General features: G+C 43.2%; 1 protein-coding gene across 3 annotated transcripts in view; it reads left to right on the top strand.

Annotated features, from left to right (window-relative positions):
- The window catches only part of ADAMTS17 (ADAM metallopeptidase with thrombospondin type 1 motif 17), a 351,891-nt gene that overhangs the window by 73,513 nt on the left and 257,371 nt on the right, over positions 1–21,007 (top strand). For all 3 annotated transcript variants that reach the window (XM_027083226.1, XM_027083228.1, XM_027083227.1), the window contains exons 5-6: positions 16,302–16,385; positions 17,093–17,250. In XM_027083226.1, coding sequence (XP_026939027.1) covers positions 16,302–16,385; positions 17,093–17,250 — 242 coding nt within the window. The remainder of the gene's footprint in view (positions 1–16,301; positions 16,386–17,092; positions 17,251–21,007) is intronic.

Here is a 21,007-nt window from a genome sequence, read left to right as displayed (position 1 = left end):
GGAGGCGAGAGAAATCCAGGGGACCCCTGGGCTATAACCTGGGTGGTTGGGTGGATGGTGGGCCACTGGATGGGAAAAGAAGGAAGAGAGCATTTGGGGACACAGCGAGGAGTTCTAGTCTGGACAGCCTGGCTTCGAGTTCCCCACGGGAGCTCAGGATGGAGGGCCTGGCTGGAAGTAGGGACTGGGGCTGATCGGCACACAGCTGGGAGCTGCAGCTGTTGGCGTGGCCAGCCATGTCCAGGTGGAGCACATCGGGGAGAAGAGAAGCTGCCCACAGATGGCCCAGTGGAGTGCCAGTCCCAGGGGGCCAGGCAGAGGATGGGGAGCTGGCAGAAGGGCAGACAGACTGGGCAGAGGTTGTCCCTAAGGAAAGAGGTGAGAGGTGCAGGAAGGGAGTGGTTAACAATGCCAGATGCTGCAGCCGGGTCCCCGAAGGGATAGCTTTCGGGATTGTTGGGGGTGGCAGCTGGGTAGGGGCAAACTGAAATGAGACCAGGAAGTGAAGAAGTAGAAACAGCATCGCAGAAGATCTTGGCTGAGGGAGAAGAGAAAAGAGCCTCGCTAGGTGGAATCAGGGTCAAGGAGGACTTTGGAGAGGGAAAGGGGTCAGGGATTACAAGTGTGGGGTTTAGGCCCAGACAGGCCTGGACCAGGACTCCTGCTCTGAGCACAGAGCTGGCTGGCAGTGTCAGAACCGCTCTGAGCTGACTCCCCCTGCAGGAAGAGTAGCGAGGCAGGGGCTTAGCCACCCCGAGGGCCTTGTGCCTGGCTGCGAAGGCACGTAAGGCTCATGGAAAGAGAGTGAGAAGAGAAGGCCAGTCCCTGGGTTGTGCTGCGGGGGGTGAGAGATGGCTAAAGGCAGCCCAAGAGCAGGGAGGCTAGAGACATCGCCAAGGTCACACAGGAAATCACTGGTGGGGCTGTGACCATCAGGCCAAGCCTGTCTGTAACTGGCCACAGGGAAATATATGGTCATGAACCCCACCCTGGGCTAATGGGGGTGGCGAGCCTCATGGCAGTCCTGGCCCCTGTGAAGACAAGGCTCTGGTACTTTGACCTCTGTCAGGGTGACTTGCCAGTGCTTGCTTTCGGGACACGTATCAATTTGCAGGAAATTCCATCTGTCTGGTCCACACGCCCTCAGACAGGCCGTGCTCTAAAGCTGAGGCTGCTTTGGTGGTGCGTGGAGATTAGAGTCTTTAAGGTGAGTTGCTGTTTGGACCCGCAGACCTCCCTATAGGATGGGCTCTTCCAAAAAGCAAATGGAGATGTGGACCCCCTGTGGGACTGATCCAGGACTTATCTGTTTTCAAGACATGGGCACAACATGAGGCACTTGGTCACCCTCCCTTTCAAAGTCATCAACTCTGGGAGTTCCATTAACTTCTTTCCTCCCTCCCTCCCTCCTTCTTTTCTCCCTCCCTCCCTTCCTTCCTCTCGCTTCTTTCCTTCCTTCCTTTCTCTTTCTTTCTTCAGATTTTTAAAACTTGTGGTTAAAAAATACATACCATAAAATTTTCTCTCTCACCCACCTTTAAGTCTTCAGTTCTATGACATTTAGGTACATTCACATTGTTGTACAGCCATCATCACCATTCATCCCCAGAATTCTTTTTGTTTTGCAAAACTGAAACTCTGTACACATTAAACACTAACAGCCCATTCTCCCCTCGCCCAGCCCCTGACAACCAACCTTCTACTTTCTGTCTCTATGAATTTGACAACTCTAGGGACTTTATATAAGTGGAGGTACACAGTATTTGTTCTTTTGTGACTAGTTTATTTCACTCAGCATGATGTCCTCCAGGTTGGTCCATGTTTTAGCAGGTGTCAGAATCTCCTTCCTTTTGGCTGCATAATATTCCACTGTGTGGACAGACTACATTTTGTTTGTCTCTTCATCCATGGATGAACATTCGGGTTGCCTCCTCCTAAGGCTCTGTGCACAATGCTGCTGTGACCATGGTGTACAGTCTATCTCAGTCCCTGCTTTCACTTCTTTTGGGTATGGACCCAGAAGTGGAATTGCTTCTGTTAACTTTTAATGGTTCTTGTCCCTGATTTGAGAAATATTTCTGAGTTCCATATTTGCACAAGCCCAGGTCTCCCCGGTGGCTGATTAATGCTGTAGTTGCCCAGAGGAAGCCCAGGAGTGGGCTGCTGGGGCCTGGCTTGGCACCAGACTCTTTCACCTGTAGGTAATTTTATCTCATTTATATTTTTTGTCCAGGGCACAAGTCCAAAGAATAAACATTCATTACAACAACTAAAGTAATAATAAGGCAAAGCTCCTAGTTTGGCGTTTGCTTTCCTAATTTTATCATCTGGACAAGGGCAGCTATTTTATCACAGGCTGGGAGAGGGGTTGTACGTGGGAACATTGTTCTCCCCACGAGCCATGGGCTGTAAGGACTGAACTACAGGGGCTGAGTGGTGGTGATGCTTGGCTTTAATTTGACCCTCTTCAGTCCTCTTCAGCTGCTGGTACTATGATGTTGGAGGCTCCAGATCCCGCTGCTGAGGGCAGATCTGGGGCCAATCACATTAATTTTGGATTTACATGTTTCTTAATGAGGCCTGCCTAATAAGAGCAGTGGCACTTTGGTGAAGGGCATGTGGCATTTGTACACTGACACTTAGCCCTTCAGTCATCTGCCCTTGGAGTTTCTTGGCCAGTCTGATGAGGCCAGAAAGCAAATGAAAGCAGAGTGTCTGATCCACTCACAGACTCTCGCTACTGGCAACCTGTTTCTGTTGCTCTAGCTGTGGGTCGCTCTTCAGCATATTTAAAAACAAGTTACATTCAGACAGTGCATCTTACTTTAAACAAGGCCGCCCTCCACCATCATCACCGTCCTTCAATTTCTTAAACTCTAGTGTAGAAAATCCAAAGAATTCTATCCTGCCTGTGGCTGTTTCAGAAAAGGGATTTCTGTTAGTAAGATCATCTTTAAGCCAGGCAGATGGGAAAGGATTGTGGCTGGGCCAAGGAGCCCTATCATTAGACAGGGCCCCCGGGTGCAGCCAGCAGGAAGGTGAGGCCAGCCAACCCCTCTTTTTCCTGTCGGACAGTGTTTTCTGTGGCTGTGTAGGACTGAAACAGCTCTGTCTCCTTAGCTCCTCTGGATTTGGAAGGAAATCTGCTGGAGTGGTTGCCACCTTTATTCCAACCAGTTTCTCTCCAGCATCATCTGGTGCCAGTGTCCAGGCGCCCACCCCTCCCTGCCCTCCCACTTGGGTCTCTGTGGGCAGGGGACCGGCTCAACTCTTATGTGCCACTCTGACCCCAGGAGCTAAACACAGACAAGTCCCTGTCCCCAAGGCAGGCCAGGGGGCTTGCGGGACCTATGTGTGTTGTAGCACATCCACAGCTGGGAGAATTTGGTGTCAAGTGCTCACAGTTTTCATAGCATCTTATAGTTGTGGTGTATTAGATCTATGTCAATCAGTAGCCCAATGGCCCATGTTTGAGAGGAAGGAAGGAAGTGTGTTTGTGATGCACTGACCAGTCCAAATGGAAGCTTCCTGATTTCATGTCACTTCCTCCTCATACCTGGTGGATTTCATCATTCTCATTTTACAGAAAGGAAAGAGAGGCTTGTGGGGAGTACAGGGTGCAGACCCAGTGAGTACTTAGCAGGGTGAGGACTCAGGCCTGGGCTGAGGGACCCCTGTACCACCTTGTCAAGGTGATGAGCATATCTCAAATCTGCCTTTTCTCTCCATCTCCACCCTGGACTGACTGCCATTATTTTTTACCTCGACAACTGCAGGAGTTTACTTGCTGGGCTCCTCACTTCCATTTTCTCCCCCCTTGAATCCTTGATGTAGAATGGCCAGCAAGATATTCTTCCAACAGGATTAGGACCTTGTCACTAGGCAGTTCTGAGACTCTCTGTGGCTTTCATCATTGTGGATATGGAAATCCTTCCCCTTCTGCACTCCCAGACCGTGTGGCTGGGGTCCGCCTGCTTCTCCTGGGCTTCATTCGTTTCTCCACGTTAGCACAGACTCCTGCCATGTGGGCCACTATTTCTCAGGGGCCCCAGCTCCTCTCTGACTTGTGGTAACTCTTTGTCAGGAATGTTCTTCACCCCGCTTCATACATGGCTAGCTCCTCTGTCTTTTAGGTCTCTGTGTAAATGTCCCCTTAGAGGGGCCCTCCTTGCTGACTCCTCTGAGAAGGCCACCTGTTTTCTTTATCATAGCAGTCTGGTTTTTACTTGGTGGTTCTTATCTTGATTTATAATTCCACATTTATTTCCTTTTTAAAAATCATCTTGCTGCGGAGTTTTTGTATGCTATTGAATTTAAGCTGGTATAAAATCAGAGTGCTATAACGTTAGGATGTTAAATGTAATGCTCATAGTAACCACAAAGAAAATAGCTATAAAATATACATAAAAGGAAATGAGAAGGGAATTAAAAAGTTTCACCATAAAAAATTCAGCATGCAAAATAATCAGTAATGTAGGAAATGAGGGACCCAAAAAAAAAAGCTATAAAACATATAGAAAACAAATAGCAAAATGCACAGGTAAGTCCCTCCTTGTCAGTAATTATCTTAAATGTATGGATTAAACTCTCCAGTCAAAAGACAGATTGGCAGAATGTATATAAAAAAATGCTCCAATGTGTACAAGAGGCTCACTTTATATCAAAAAACACAAATACATTGAAAGTAAAAGAATGGAAAAAGATATTCCATGCAGATAGTAACCATAAGAGATCATGAGTGGTTATACTAATATGATACAAGATAGACTTTAGTAAAAAAAAATGTTACAAGAGACAAGGATACTGTATATTAATAAAAGTTTCAATACAGGAAGAAGATATAACAGTTACAAGTATTTATGTACCTAATAACAAATCATTAAAATATATGAAGCAAAAATTTGTAGAATTGTAGTGAGAAATATGCAGTTTTCTATAATAATAATTAGAGACTTCACCCCCGCCCCCACCCCCCACTCTCAGTAGTGGATAGGAAAACTAGACAGAAGATAAGTAAGGATATAGAGGACTTGAGCAACACAATAAGCCAACTAGATCTAACAAGATATACAGAACACTCTACCCAGTAGCAGCAGGATATTACTTTTTTTTTCAAATGCACATGGGGCATGCTCCAGGATATACTGTATATTAGCTCACAGATTAAGTTTCATCAGATTTAAAAGATATCATACAAAGTATCTTCTCCAACCACAGTGGGATTAAGTTAGAAATCAGTAACAGAAGGAAAACTGGAGAATTCACAAATATGTGGAAATTAAACAACACACTCTTAGACAACCAGTGGGTCAAGGGAGAAATTACAGGGGAAATGAGAAAATGCATAAAGCTGAATTAAAATGAAAACACAACATACCGAAACTTATGGAACACAGTGAAAGCAGTGCTCAGAAGGAAATGTATAGCTGTAAAATGCTTACATTAAAAGAAGGATCTCAGGGCTTCCCTGGTGGCGCAGTGGTTGGGAGTCCGCCTGCCGATGCAGGGGACGCGGGTTCGCGTCCTGTTCCGCGAGGATCCCGCATGCCGCGGAGCGGCTGGGCCCGTGAGCCATGGCCGCTGAGCCTGCGCGTCCGGAGCCTGTGCTCCTCAGCCGGAGAGGCCACAGCAGTGAGAGGCCCGCGTACCGCAAAAAAAAAAAAAAAGAAGGATCTCAAATCAATAACCTAACTTCACACCTTAAAGAGCTAGAAGAGCAAACTAAACTCAAAGCTAGCAGAAGGAAGGAAATAATAAAGATTAGAGCAGAAATAAATAAAATAAAGAATAGAAAAACAATAGAGAAATCAACAACACCAAGAATTGAGTTTTCAAAAAAATTAACAAAATTGATAAACCTTTAGCTAGACTGATTATAAAAAAAACTTGAATTACTAAAATCAGAAATGAAAGTGGGGATATGACTACCAATTCTATAGAAGCAAAAAGGATTATAAAAGAATACTGTATGAATTCGGCAATTGGGATTGACATGTATACACTGATGTGTATAAAATTGATGACTAATAAGGACCTGCTGTATAAAAAAATAAATTCAAAAATTCAAAAAAAAATACTATGAACCATTGTATGCCCACAGATCGGATAACCTAGATGAACTGGACAAATACCTATAGAAACACAGAGCTTACCAAGACTTAATCACAAAGATCTAGAAAATCTGAATAGACCTATAACTAGTAAGGAGATTGAATCAGTAATCAGAAACCTCCTGACAAAGGAAAGCCCTGAACCTGACAGCTTAACTGGTGAATTATACCATACATTTAAAGGAGAACTAATTAATCAGTCCTCCTCAAACTCTTCCAAAAAACTGAAGAGGAGAAAATGCTTTCTAACTCTTTTCTATGAAGCTAGCATTGCCCTCATACCAAAGCCGGATAAAGACACTACAAGAAAAGAAAACTGTAGTTCCTTATGAATAAGAAAACAATTTCCCTTTTGAACATTATTACAAAAATTCTCAACAAAATACTGGCAAATCAGAATCATATTGTGCACCATGACAAACTGGGATTTACTTCTAGAATGCAAGGATGGTTCAACATACAAAAATCAAGCAGTGTAATATACCACATTAACAGAAGGAAGCAAAAAATCACATAATTGTCTCAAGTGATGTTGAAAAAGCATTGGATAAAATTCATCTGTCTTTCATGATAAAAAACACTCAACAAACTAGGAATAGAAGGAAGCTACCTCAACATTATAAAAGGCATATATGAAAAACCCATAGTGAATGTAATACTCAATGGTGACAGATTGAAAACTTCTCCTCTAAGATCAGGAACAAGACAAGGATGCTTACTTTCACTACTTCTATCCAACATAGTACTGGAAGTCCTAGCCAGAGCAATTAATCAAGAAAAAGGAAGGAAAGGAAAGAAGTAAAATTATCTGTGTTTACAGATAGCATGAGCCATGTAGAAAATCATGAAATCCTACACACAAAAATTAGAACTAATAAAATAATTCAGCAAATTAGCAGGGTGCAAAACCAGTGTACACAAATCAGTTGCATTTCTGTAACTAACAATGAACAATCTGAAAAGGAAATTAAGAAAACCATTCCATTTACAATAGTGTCAAAAAGAATAAAATACTTAGGAATTAAAGAGGTAAAAAACTTGTACACTAAAATCTACAAAACATTGATGGAAAAGGAGAAGACATAAATAAATGGAAAGACACTGATGTTCATGGATTAGTAGTCTTATAATAAAGATGTCAGTACTGCCCAAAGCAATGTACAGATTCATGCAGTCACTAGCAAAATGCTAACAACATTTTTCCTTGCAGAAATTGAGAAATTCATTCTAAAATTTGCATGGAATCTCGAGAGACCCTGAATAGCCAAAACAATCTTGGAAAAGAAAAAGTTGGAAGACTCATTTCCTGATTTCAAAATTTACTACAAAGGTATAGTAATCAAAACACTGTGATACTGGCATAAAGACAAACATATAGACCAGTGGAATCGAATAGAGAGCCCAGAAATATACTCTGACATATGTGGTCAAATGCTTTTCAACAAGACTACAAAGACCATTCAATGGGGAAGTGACAGTCTTTTGAACAAGTGGTGATGGGAAGACTGGATATGTACATGCAAAAAGGATGAAGTTGGACCCTTACCTAACATCATATACAAAAATTAATTCAAAATGGGTTACAGACCTGAATGTAAGAGCTAAAACTATAAAAATCCTAGAAGGAAACATAGGGGAAAACTTCCTGACATTGGATTTGGCAATAATTTCTTGGATATTATACCAAAGGCACAGGCAACAAAAGAAAAAAGTAGACAAATTGGTCTTCACCAAATTTTAAAACTTATGCATCGAAGGACACTATAAACAGAGTAAAAAGGCAACTCAAAAAATGGGAGAAAATACTTGCAAATTACATATCTGATAGTATCCAGAATATATAGAGAACACCAAAATTCGACAACAACAACAAAACTAAACAACCTGATTTTAAAATGGACAAAGGACTTGAATAGACATTTCTCCAAAGAAGATACACAAATGGCCAGTAATCATATGAAAAGATATTCAGTGTCACTAATCATTAGGGAAATGCAAATCAAAATGACAATGAGATATTATGTTACTCTCATTAAAATGCTGTTACTAAAAAAAATTGTAAAATAACAGGTGTTGACAAGGATATGGAGAAATGGGCACCCTTGTGTACTGTTCTTGGGACAATAAAATGGTGCAGCTCCTTTGGAAAACAGTATGATGGTTCTTAAAAAAATAGAATTTTAATATGATCCACTTCTGGGTATATACCCCAAAGAAGTGAAAGCAGGATCATGAACAGAAACTTGTACACCCATGTTCATAGCAGCATTATTCACAATAGTCAAAAGGAGGAAGCAACTCAGTGTTCACTGAAGGATGAATGGGTAGACAGAAATGTGATATATACACTCAATTAACTATCATTCAGCCTTAAAAAAGGAAGGAAATTCTGACACATGCTACAAGGATGAACCTTGAGAACATTATGTTAAATGAAATAAGCCAGTCACAAAAGTATAAATACTGTACAAATACTGTATGATTACACTCAAATGAAGTGCCTGGAGTAGTCAAATTCATAGAGACAGAAAGTAGAATGGTGGTTGCCAGGGGCTAGAGCAGGATGGGGAATGGAGAATTAGTGTTTAATAGCTGCAGAATTTCAATTGAGGAAAATGAAAAAGTTCTGTAGATGGATAGTAGTGATTGTTCCACAACAATCTGAGTGTACTTAATGCCGCTAAACCATACACTTAAAAATGTAAATTTCATATTATGCATATTTAACAGAATTTTTAAAAACCCACCCTGCTTACTGTCTTTGCACCATCTGTAAGCTCATCAAGGTAGGACTGTGTGTACACCTTTGTCGTTATTTCCCCAGTGCCTTGTACATGTGCAGGTGATCAAGAAATTTTTGTGGCATCTGTGAACTCATAAATGAGTGACTAATGCCATTTTCTAACATCCTTTGCAAAGGATTTAGTGCTGAAGTTGTGTAAACACTGGCTTTCCTTTTTTAATTCCTCAATTAATTTACTTCTGAAAAGCCTTTTGTATTCTAAGCATGTCACACAGATGTGGTGTCCTAAACTCTGGTAGAAAGTGTTTCTACATAAATGCAATTACATATTTACACCTCCCACACAGCCCACTGTGCTATGGGTGGTCCCCTTCAACTCCTCTCACATCTTGTCCTTCAAGGAGGAGGTATCAAGATGGAGCTGATAAAACAAGTGTGGTGGGAAAGAACTGTTCTGAGAGCGTGCTTGGCTGCTACAAACGACTTCACCTCTGAGCCCTGTTAAATCAGTCTTTAGAGCAACAGAAGAAGTGGCTGCTGTGAGAGCAGAGTCACTTTGGTCATTTTTGAGGACTTGTAAAGCATGGAAGCCAGTACTAAAACAACCCTGGCATTGTTGCAGGAAGGGGGATCCCTTCTAGGGCCCAAGAGTGGGCTCTTGTCTAACACTTGGAAATGAATTGACCAGGGAGACATGTGTGCTAACAAAGCAAGAGACTTTATTGGGAAGGGGCACCCAGGTGGAGAGCAGGGGGGTAAGGGAACCCAGGAGGACTGCTCTGCCACATGGCTCGCAGTCTCGGGTTTTATGGTGATGGGATTAGTTTTCGGGTGGTCTCTGGCCAATCATTCTGACTCAGGATCCTTCTTGGTGGTGTGTGCATCGCTCAGCCAAGATGGATTCCAGCGAGGAGGATTCTGGGAGGTTGGTAGGACATATGGACTGGAGTCTCCTTTTGACCTTTCCTGAATTCTTCAGGTTGGTGGTGGCTTATTAGTTCCATGTTCCTCACTAGGACTTTCTGTCGTAAAACAACTCATGTAGATGGTTACTGTGGTGCCTGGCCAGGGTCGGCAGTTTCGGTCAGTGGTTCCCCTACCAGCATCATGCAGAGTGGTCCCGTTTTAAAACAAGGAATAAAGGAGCTTTGTAAATCACAGAGCAGTGAGCTTGGTTTTTGTATCAGTCAGGGGTTTTGATTATAAGCAGAAGAAACTAGATCTGGGATAACTGAAGCAGAAGAGGAAACATGTTTTTGGAGCCGTATACGGAGGAGCCCAGAATCAAAAGGAAGGCTGGGTCACCAGCCTCAGAACTGGGGGGAGGGTAAGGGTCAGGAGACTCAAGGGAGAGGGGCCAGGCAGCAGGAGAGAGCAAGGCTGAGTTCTGGCCAGGAGTATGGGCTGCAGTCTTGCTGCCACTGTTGTGTCCTGGGACCATCTCTCCACTGCCAGTGCCCCTCCAGGGCTTCTGTGGCAGGCAGAGTGAGTTTCCACTTGCTTTGGTTTCTACAGTGGAAAGAGGGTTCCTTCCTTTCTCCAGAGCTCACCCAGTGGGGAACTTTCCCCAGTGAAAACAACATCTTTAGCCAAAAGAGAAAAGGAAATTTTAAAAATCCCAGCAAAGTGTCCAGACACTACACAGACCAAAGCATAAAAGAGGTTCACTCACATGACATATGATTCTATGGTTCCACTTTGGGGTATATACACAAAATGAATTGAAAGCAGAGTCTCCAAGAGATATTTGTTCATGGCAGCATTATTCACAAATAATTCACAAAAGGAGGAAGTAACCCAAATGTCCATTGAAGGATAAACAAAAATATATATGTGTACATATATACACAATAGAATATTACTCAACTTTAAAAAGGAAAGAAACTGATGCATGCTATGACATAGATGAACCTTGAGGACATTATGTTAAGGAAATAAGCCAATCACAAAAAGACAGGTTCTGTATGAGTCCACTCATAAGAGGTGCCTAGAGTAGTCAAATTCATAGAGACAGAAAGTAGTGGTGGTTGCTGGGGGCTGAGGGGAGAGGGGAATGAGAAGTTGTTGTTTAATGGGTGCAGAGGTCCAGTTTGGGAACATAAAAAAGCTCTGAAGGTGGATGGTGGTGATGGTAGCACAATAATGAGAATGTATTTAACACTACTGAACTGTATACTTAAAAATGGTTAAGATGGTAAATTTTATGTTATATGTTTTTTACCACAATAAAAAAAATGAGATGCACTCACTAATTCCATTCAGTTATATTTATTGGGTACCTAATGTGCGCTGGGGACTTCCTAGGGACTGGGGATCGAGTAGGGACCACAACAGGTCCCATCCTCATGGAGCTCATGTGGTGGCACCAACAGGCAGTACTCAACACACAAATCAGGGATTTGTGTGCAAATTTTATAAACTGCTATGCAAAGATCCAGGTGATAGCAAGTGACTGGGGCAGTCAGGGACACCTCTGTGATGAGTGACCCTCCACTTAGAAGGGAAGGCATTACACTGACATAAGGAGCCAGCCAGTGGGAGTCAGTCTGGCATTTGGGAGGCACAGGGAGAGGTGATTCCTGGTGGGTGATGGGGAGGGTGGGGCACAGTGAGAGGTGCTCCGGCCTCCCCCTCAGGGGTCAGGGCATGGAGAGCCAGCTTCACTGCATGTGCGACGGGGAAGCTGTGCAGGGGTCAAGTAGAAGAGTGGTATACACTGATTTGTGTTTTAAAAGATCCCTCCACCTGGCTCAGAGGGGTATAGAGTCCCACTGGGCTGTGTGTCCCAGCAATCCGCTCACCTGTGCAGGAATGTGTGGAGGGAGAAACTTCAGCCAGACCTGTGTCTCTGAGCTGTCAGCAAGCCGCAGTGGGTGCCCTGAGTGGGCTTTGGTTGATTTTCCAAATATGCTGTAGTGCCTTTTTATGTATGTGACTTTATTTTCCTTTGGTTGGGGGTGGTGGTGACACAGAAGCAGGAATATTTTAAAGAACAAATTGCAGATGGAAACAGGTGGTGCTGACACTAGAAGCCGTGGGTTTGGGCAGCCAAATTGGAAAATGGGGCCACTTGAAAGAGCTTTGGTTGTTTTTAGCTTCCTTAACAACCACAGAATGGAATGAAAACCTGAGCCGCTCCAGGCAAGTTCTGTTTGGAGGAAAAATGACATCAATTTGACTCAATTACCATGTGAAACAGACAACAAGCCTCTCTGGTGCGCAGAGAAACTAGCAGCAGTGCTAGAGCGCTCACTGGTTCCCACACCCCCGTGGCCATGATGGGAAGCTGCTGGGGGCCTTGTGGAATGCAGATGGCTGGGCCCACCCCCCTCCACCGGGTTCTGATTCATGGGGTCTGGGGTGGGCTCCAGAATGCGTTTCCAAAATGTGCTCAGGCCATGTTGGTGCTGCTGCTTCAGGGACCCCTCTCAGAGGGACTGCTAGAGAATATAGCCCACTCCAGGGTGCGGGTCTGGATGGGTGCGGCCTGCGATGTGAGGGAGTCACCTCCACTTCCCATCTGTCCCTGGGGAGGCCCTAAGTCACCAGGTAGGTGGTGCTCATGTGAAAACCCCACCTGGCATTGCGAACAGCTCCTCCCCACGTGCCCCCATCACCTGTCCCTGTCTACCCCTCCCTGACCGTGTCCCCTGTTGCCCAGCCAGGGGAGCCCTGCAGTGTGCTGCTGGCAGTGGGTCCACCCACTTGGCCCCCAGGCTGCCAAGGAAATGTGACAAATGAAGCTGGGGCTCTGAACACTTGCCAGGATGCAGCCAGAGCTGGATGCAGGAGACAGACTTTCCAGACAATTGGTTGTGCTGTTCCCTGCCCATCCAGGTGTCTCCCTAAACATCATGGGGCCGCTTCCTCCAAGACTCTCCTGAGTGTGAATTTCCATGGCAGAAGAGAACAGGGAGACTTCCTTACATGTCTTTGAGGCCTGCTGCTTTGTGTTCTGTGGCTGTCGTCGGATTCTCGTCTGGCTCGCCCGGCTCGGCACTGGGCCTTGAGGGAGATCCTGTGTGTCTGCCTGGCCCTGCGCTCTGCTGGGCTTTGTGGGAGCATTGTCTATTCAGGTGACAAGGTGCTTTAGCTGTGGTCGCTTCTGCCTGCTCTTCTGAACGTGGGCATCCCAGTTACACATCAAGGGGGGGTACCTTCCGGCAGGCTTACTAGAGAACGTTGTTCAGAGCATGAAACTTCTTGTCTTAAATTAATTAATGAAAAAGTTTTAATTTGGTAAAATACACATAACAGGATTTACCATATAGTCATTTTTAAGTATACAGTTCAGTATCATTAATTATATTCACATTGTTGTGCAGTCAAACCTTAGAACTTTGTCATCTGGCAAGACGGAAACTCTACACTCATTAAACAACAGTTCCCCATCTCACCCTCCGTCCCAGCCTCTAGAGCATGAAGCTTTTCTCCCCCTCCAGCTCACATATTTTTTGTGTATTTGCTCCAAGAAAAGTACCTGAGCCTTTTGGGGTCACGGTACATGGGATGTGCAGAACTGTCCTCAGCCGGAGAGCGGGGGATTCTGATGAGGGAGTTTGTTTCTATAGCTTTGTCCTTCCTGAAACTTGCATCATTCCATTCAGGCTCTGTTCTTTATGCTGCTTTCAGGGGGCGTGGCAGAACATCACTGAGAATTGCTTTCCTGTGTTATTGCTTTAAACCCACAATATTCTTTAATGTCTTTGGCTGCCATTGCTGTTACAGGCATTGTTTAGATTGCACCTTGAAACCCTGTGTGACTTGAATTTTCTCCCTCATAATTTCAAGTTTTCATTCTTTCTAGTTTTCATGTTTTGAATTGAGGTTTTCCAGTTTGGGCCCAATCCTAAGGCTGAATATTTCTGGAAAAATTTGATTTACAGCCGTTGGGTGGTTCTCAGAAAAAAGGAAAAAGTTATGTGCTTTTCCCTTCTTCACCCAGGTTTAAGGATAGGTAGTTAAGGTATGACTTCAGAATTGGCCTACAGATGGTCTAGTATAAAAAAAATGACTGCAATTTTGTCCTTGAGGAAAGAAAAAGTTTTGGGAGGGGGTAGTGAGAACAGAATAACTGAATATGTTGTATTTTTCCTTGTGGGAAAGAATATTAAATTACACAAAGATTCTGTTTTGCTTTAATAATAGTTTTCAAAGAGAAAAATCCAAGCACTGACACAGCTAATTCCTTTGTCACACAGATGCTCAAGCACTGTGCGTGCCTGGCTTCTGCCGCTTGTGTGCCCGACGCCGTGTCCAGCTTCACATGGCCTGAATTAACTGTGGCCACGCTGTTGGCTGTGGTCATTGCTTTATGTTGCTGCTGATGTACTGGAGAGAAAATTTTAATGCCCCTGCTAGAAAATTCTCCCTCTGGATTATGTCTGTCAGGAAAAAAAAGCATATTCAAAACCAAGTGAAATAAGTTAGACAGAGAAAAACAAACACTGTATGATTTCACTTATATGTGGAATCTAAAAAACCTGAACTCATAGATACAGAAAACATATTGGTGGTTCCCAGAGGTGGGGGGTAGGGGTATGGGTAGAGGTGGTCAAAAGGTGCAAGCTTTTATTTGTAAGATAAATAAGGTCTGGAGATGTAAAATACAGTATGGTGACTATAGTTAACAGTACTGTATGGTATATTTGAAAGTTGCTAAGAGAGTAGGTCTTAAAAGTTATTTCACAAGAAAAACAATTGTAATTATGTGAGGTGATGGATGTTAACAACTTATTGTGGTAATCATTTTGAGATATGTATATATTATATATACTATGATATATAGTATAATATATATAATCATGTTTTATACCTGAGCCTAATACAATGTTGTATATCAATTATATATCAATAACACTGAAGAAAGGGACATAATGAAACAAAATATTTTCCCAATTTAAAAAGAAAAGGGGGCTTCCCTGGTGGCGCAGTGGTTGAGAGTCTGCCTGCCGATGCAGGGGACATGGGTTCGTGCCCCAGTCTGGGAAGATCCCACATGCCGGGGAGCGGCTGGGCCCGTGAGCCATGGCCACTGAGCCTGTGCGTCCGGAGCCTGTGCTCCGCAACGGGAGAGGCCACAACAGTGAGAGGCCCACGTACCGCAAAAAAAAAAAAAAAAAAAAAAAAAAAAGAAAAGAAAAGCGAATATTTAAAAGATTTTTATCTCTTCCCTCTATATCTTACACTACTACTCTCATCACCTACTCCATTGTACCTCCCTGAATCCTGCTCTCTCCTGAGAAGGAACTCAGGAGGATCGTAATGATCTGGGGGTCCTCAAATCCTATGGTTCTCTTCTGTCTATGTCACCTTTCATTCCTTTGCCTTACTTGAGTTTTCCTATCTCTCTTCTCCTTGAATCCTTTGATTTCTTGATGTTGAGATCCTTATAATTAAGTTCTACCAACAAGAGGTGCAAAACTGAGAGGGGCATATCCTTTTCTGTTACTATAACTTTATTTCACTGACAAACTTTGGTTAGAGTGAGGAATTCAGGGAAAAAAGGAATATGGCCTTTTTGGCTGGACAATCTGGATATGGATTGTAGTCATAGTTGACTGGCAGCGGGTCTTGAGCTGGTGGCTTTATGTCACTGAGTCGAGGTTGGTGGAGACACCAACCTTGATGGGTTGTGATGAGGGTTAGAGAAGATACAAGTTGACACGTGGCAGATGGCCACAGGCATGGACCTCCCCCATCCTTTCATAAAGATCCCCTTCACCTTCCCGCAGGAAACACCAGAATCAGCAGACATCCATTTCTGTTTTTCAAAATCACCTGTCCTATACATTTTTTTCAACCAACTGATTTCCAGTTTATCTTTGCATGTGTATGTTTGTATGCACACGTGTGTGTGATTCCAGAGTTTTCTGTTTTACTTGTTTCTCTTGAGGAATTTATATTTATGGGAGTTTTTTGGACTCAGAAGGCCTTTTAAATAAAATCTGGGCTATATATCTCACATAAATGTATTTTTTTGTTCCAATAAGACTTTATTATGAACATTGAAATTGGAATTTCATATAATTACTCTTCTTTAGATTTTTTTTGTACTGCAAGAACACACTTTAAAAATTTTTTTTTAATTAATATAGTTTTTAATGAATAGAATTTATATTTCATTTTATAAATAAATACATTTATATTTTATTCATTTATATTTTGTGTTTTAGATTTATAGGAAAATTGAACAGGTAGTACAGAGAGTTCCCATACACAATTTCCCCTATTATTGACATTTAACATTAGTGTGGTATGTTTGTTATAACTAATGGACCAATATTGTTACATTGTTATTAACTCAAGTCCATAGTTTGTGCAGATGTCCTTAGTTTTCACCTACTATCTTTTCTTTGTTCCAGGATCCCATCCAGGATACCGCTGTTGTTGTTGTTTTTATTTTTGTATTTATATATCTATCTATTTCTTTTTTTCTCTCTTGACAGGTATTCAATATGTTTCAGCACCAGAGCCTTGGAATTAAAGTTAACATTCAAGTTACCAAGCTTGTCCTGCTACGACAGCGTCCTGTAAGTCCCCATCGGCACAGTAATGGAAAATGTAACTGGTCTCCAGGCTTCCTAGTTGCTGTTGAGCGCTGAGGAGGAGTCTAAGTGTTGTATTTTATCCTCCTTCCCTGGCTTTGCAGATGGCAACACTGTGCCCTGGGCCAGGGACCAGGGATGCCTGGTGCGAGGAGGACAGGTGCTGTTACTGGAGGCTTGGTGTGCGGTTAATCTGCTCAGAATCTCAGGGGAACCCTGAACAGTGGGCCTGTGTGCCTCCCTCCTTCATTCTCGCATGTTTCATGGGTGCAAAGTTGATGGTGAGGTCTTTGGAATCATGGCTGTTCTTCTGGAGCTATACCTGAGCTTCAGGCCAAATTTGGGTGCCCTGTAGCATCATTTTCTGGTCTTTTGATTGAGTGCGTTTCCTTATGAAAGTGTTACCTGCAGAGTTAAGCAGTGAACGTGAGAACGTTGGGTGTGCTGTTCAGTTTGCCAAAAAGAAGAAAGCTTTTCTTTAATGACATAGTCTTCATTCGAACTTATAGATAAGGCCCCTGATGGCCTCTCTCTGGGTCTCTGCATCTTCCTACCAGCATTGTGGGCAGGTGACATTGAATGACGCCCCGGCGAGCAACTGTCTCCACCGTAACATCCACACTGTGGTCTGAGCATGAACTCTGGCTTCCCTGGACATTTGCTTCTGTAACTGCCCCCCTGATTTCTTTTAGGCCAAATTGTCCATTGGGCATCATGGTGAGCGGTCCCTGGAGAGCTTCTGTCACTGGCAGAATGAGGAGTATGGAGGCGCACGGTACCTCGGCAACAATCAGGTTCCAGGAGGCAAGGACGATACGCCCCCCGTGGATGCTGCTGTATTCGTGACCAGGTAAAACTAGACTCTGCCCGGAGCTGCAAAGGAGAAAGGGAGGGCATTTTCCATTGGAGAGGACAGATGGCAATTTGCTAGGAATTCAGGCTTGGAAATCATGAATTTCCTTTGGGTCACATGTCCGAACCTTGGATTCCTCTTCAGTAAGATGGGGATAAATGATAGTCCTACCTCCAAGGTGTGAGGATTAAATGAGCACAGGAAGCACTTCTCACAGTGCCTGGCCCAAAGTAAGGACACAAGTGTTAGCTATTATTATTGCTATTCTTATCATTAATATAAAACTACGGAAATCCTAGTTACCCAAGACTCTTAAAACTTCCAAGAAAACTCATCTACTATCTCTTCCCAGCACCAAATATAATGCTTACTGGAAAGAGCTCATCTGTGTTTGAGGCTGCTTCCAAAGTGGGAGAAGTGAATACCCTGATTTTCCTGTGGAGAGAAGTCCATGCAAGCGTGTGGGTGCTGTGCACAGCCCATCCATGGGCACTCTTGGGACAACAGCAGTGGGCAGAGATGCCTGTGGAATTTACGTAGAGGCTCCATTTGAAGCAAGAAGCTGAGTTTCTTTATAGGCTACAGAGCTGGACTTACTCTTCCTGACTGAGAGGGAAGCCAAGGAGCCCGGCAGTGGACAATAGAAACCAAAGGCAGCTTTCTATGCAGATAGCAGCAATGTTATTTTAGTTTTCTAGGGCTGCAGTAACAAATTACCACAAAATGGGTGGCTTAAACAACAGAAATTTATTTTCTCACAGTTTCGGAGGCCAGGAGTCTGAAATCAAGGTGCGGGCAGGACCGTGTCTCTCTGAAGGCTCAGGAGGGGAGGATCCTTCCGCCTTCTTCCTAACTTCCGGTGGTTGCTGCAATCCTGGGCATCCCTTGTCTTGTAGATGCATCACTCCAGTCTCCTCCTTCGTCACATGGTGTTCTCCCTGTGCCCACATTTCCTTCTTCGTGTAAGGACACCAGTCGTTGGATTGGGGCCCAGCTTAATCCAGTGTGACCTCATCTTAACTTGATTACATCTGCAGTGACCCTCTTTCCAAATAAGATTACATTCACAGGGACTGGGTGTGGGGTTAGGACTTGAAAGTATCTTTTGGGGGACACAGTTCAACCCATGATAGGTATAGATGTGGCTATTTCATTTTTTCCCTATGTCTCAAATCTCTGTTAGAAAAATGGATTTTCCTTGGTTGTTTTACTTCAAAGATGTAAATAAAATGTGTTATGTGTTCACACCAAAATCCCCTTTTAGAAAAATGTGGAAATGTTTTGTGATAATTTAATCCATTAGGTTAAAATACAAAATTTTATTTTTTTGAATGAATATATCAACTTTGAATTTTAAGATTTTTTTTTTTAATTTATAGAAACTACTTCCAAAATTACATGCTTTCTTTTTCTCCGAGTTCAGAGAAAGGGAACAGTTTACCATGTCTTTAGCTTAAAGATAGCCTGCCCTTCTAAGAAGAGTTAAATCTGGTTTAAGACTTTGGTTTTGAGTCCAGAAGGGCTCTTATTTTGCATCTCTTGGGCCATAAACAACAAGCCCCTGGCCTGATGACATCCTGAAGGTAGCTGGGGATGATCTGTGACGCCAGCTTCAGGCACCCTGTACCAGGCAATGTAGCACCCTAGGGTTCTCCTCTTAAAAAAACCCAGAACATGCACATTGCCACCATCAGACACCAACTAGATGCCTCATCACTCTTGTAGATGATTCATCAATTGCCAACCCTAAAGGGTTAAAATGTGATCTGTAGCTCACTGATCCATTATGAGAACACTTGCTGCTTCTACAGGATGTGATTAAATGTATAATGGAACATTTGAGAAGTCTATTCAATAATTCTGATTGCCAACATTGGCTGGTGGTCTACCAGGAACCAAGGACAAGGCATGAGCATGACCTTGTACTTGCCTTAGATCTGGGTTTGCCCACCCTGGTGAGTGCTGGGAAGCCCTAGGTACCACCTCTCCCAGCAGCTCTGGCTCCCACACTCACTGGCCAGAGGCTGCCATGGCTCAAGGCACTTTGAAATAGCTTTTGGAGCCTATGGGGCTTTCCATAAAGCACTGAGGATTACAGTATTGGTCTTATGGCTACCACCCTTTGAGAGTGGATTTGATTTGTGGGGCAGGCAGAAGTCCTTGGAAACCATATCTATATGTGACTATAAATTAATGTGATTGATTTTCCAAATGATAATTAAATGAGGACTAAAGACCTTTCCTAGAGAGGAGCTCTAAATAACATCCTCTTTGGAATATGCAGCTAAACGTCCAAGGTTATTACTTTGAAAGTGGTTTGTGTAAATACTATATCAAATGTATAAATTCTGGTGTTTTGTTAAAAATGATAACCTATGGGAATTTTCCCTGTATTGCTTCTTTGCTTTCCTGCTGTTTCCTTTCTTGTCTGGGTAGAGAAAACACTTGCAAGTGATCTTGGTTTGGGAACGACTAACTTTTTTCCAGAGGCAGTAGATGTTACCAAAATTAGTGTAGACAAAATTTCTGGGTTAGCCTTTTTACAAAACGCCATCAGAGAGACTGAAGGCACCCTCAGCCTGAGAATGCTGTCCATTAGGCTTTATATTTTCCTTTCTCTTTTTCCTGTCTCCTAACAGCTTATTTACCATACTGGAAATATTTTTGCATAAAAATGTTCTTTACATCTCACACCCATTAGGATGCCTGAGTTTTTAAAAAAACTCAAACAACAGAAAATAACAAGTGTTGGTGAGGATGTGAAAACATTGGAACCCTTGTACCCTGTTGGTAGGAATGTAAAATGGTACAGCCACTGTGGAAAACAGTATGCAATTCCTCCAAAAATTAAAAATAGAACTACCATATGATCCAGCAACTCCACTTCTGGGTATATATCCAAAAGGATTTTGAAGAAATTCATACACCTATATTCATAGTAGCATTAGTAATAATAGATAAAATGTGGAAGCAACCCAAGTGTCCATCAGTGGATAAATGAGTAAACGAAATGTGGTGTTTCCATACAAATGGAATATTATTCAGCCTTAAGAAGGAAGGAAATTCTAACACTAGTTACAACGTGGATGAACCTGGAGGACATTTTGCTGAGTGAAATAAACCAGTCATAAAAGGACAAATCCTTTGTGATCCCACTTATATGACATACCTAGAAAGTTAAATTCATTGAGACAGAAATGGTAGTGGCCAGGAGCTGTGGGGAGGAGGGAATAGGGAGCTGTTTAATGGATATAGAATTTCACTTTTGCAAGATGAAAAGAGTTCTGGAGATTAGTTGCACAGCAATGTGAATATACTCAACACTACAGAACTGTGAACTTAATAATGGTTAAGATGGTAAATTTTACGTGTATTTTACCACAATAAAAAACTTTTAAAATGTTCTTTTCTAACTAAGCACATTGAAGGGGGTGGTCCTGATTGCAAGCGGGTGTTTCTGAGTGGGGAGGCTGGGGAGGCAGATGCCTTGTGGCCCGGGAAAGCCAGGTTTCTTCAGATGCAGGCAGAGCCAATGCGAAGGCCTCCATCCCGCTCTGTCACCTGCGGCCAGCCCAGGACCCTGTGTTGTCTCTCTCCATTTCTAGCCATCTTGATCCCTCTCACTTCTGTGGGGAGCTGCTGGACTGAACTGATTGGTGCCGTCTGTCCTCTGGGTCCTCACAGACGTTAAACTCAAGACCTCCCATGAGGATGGGGTGGCAGTGATGGAGTCGGGGCTGGAAGCCAATTTGGC

This window comes from Aethalodelphis obliquidens, unplaced genomic scaffold (genome assembly GCF_003676395.1).
Source record: "Aethalodelphis obliquidens isolate GAN/ISIS:26980383/991018 unplaced genomic scaffold, ASM367639v1 scaffold49, whole genome shotgun sequence".
In the NCBI taxonomy this organism is placed as follows: Eukaryota; Metazoa; Chordata; class Mammalia; order Artiodactyla; family Delphinidae; genus Aethalodelphis; species Aethalodelphis obliquidens.
This window is presented reverse-complemented; position numbering and strand designations above follow the sequence as displayed.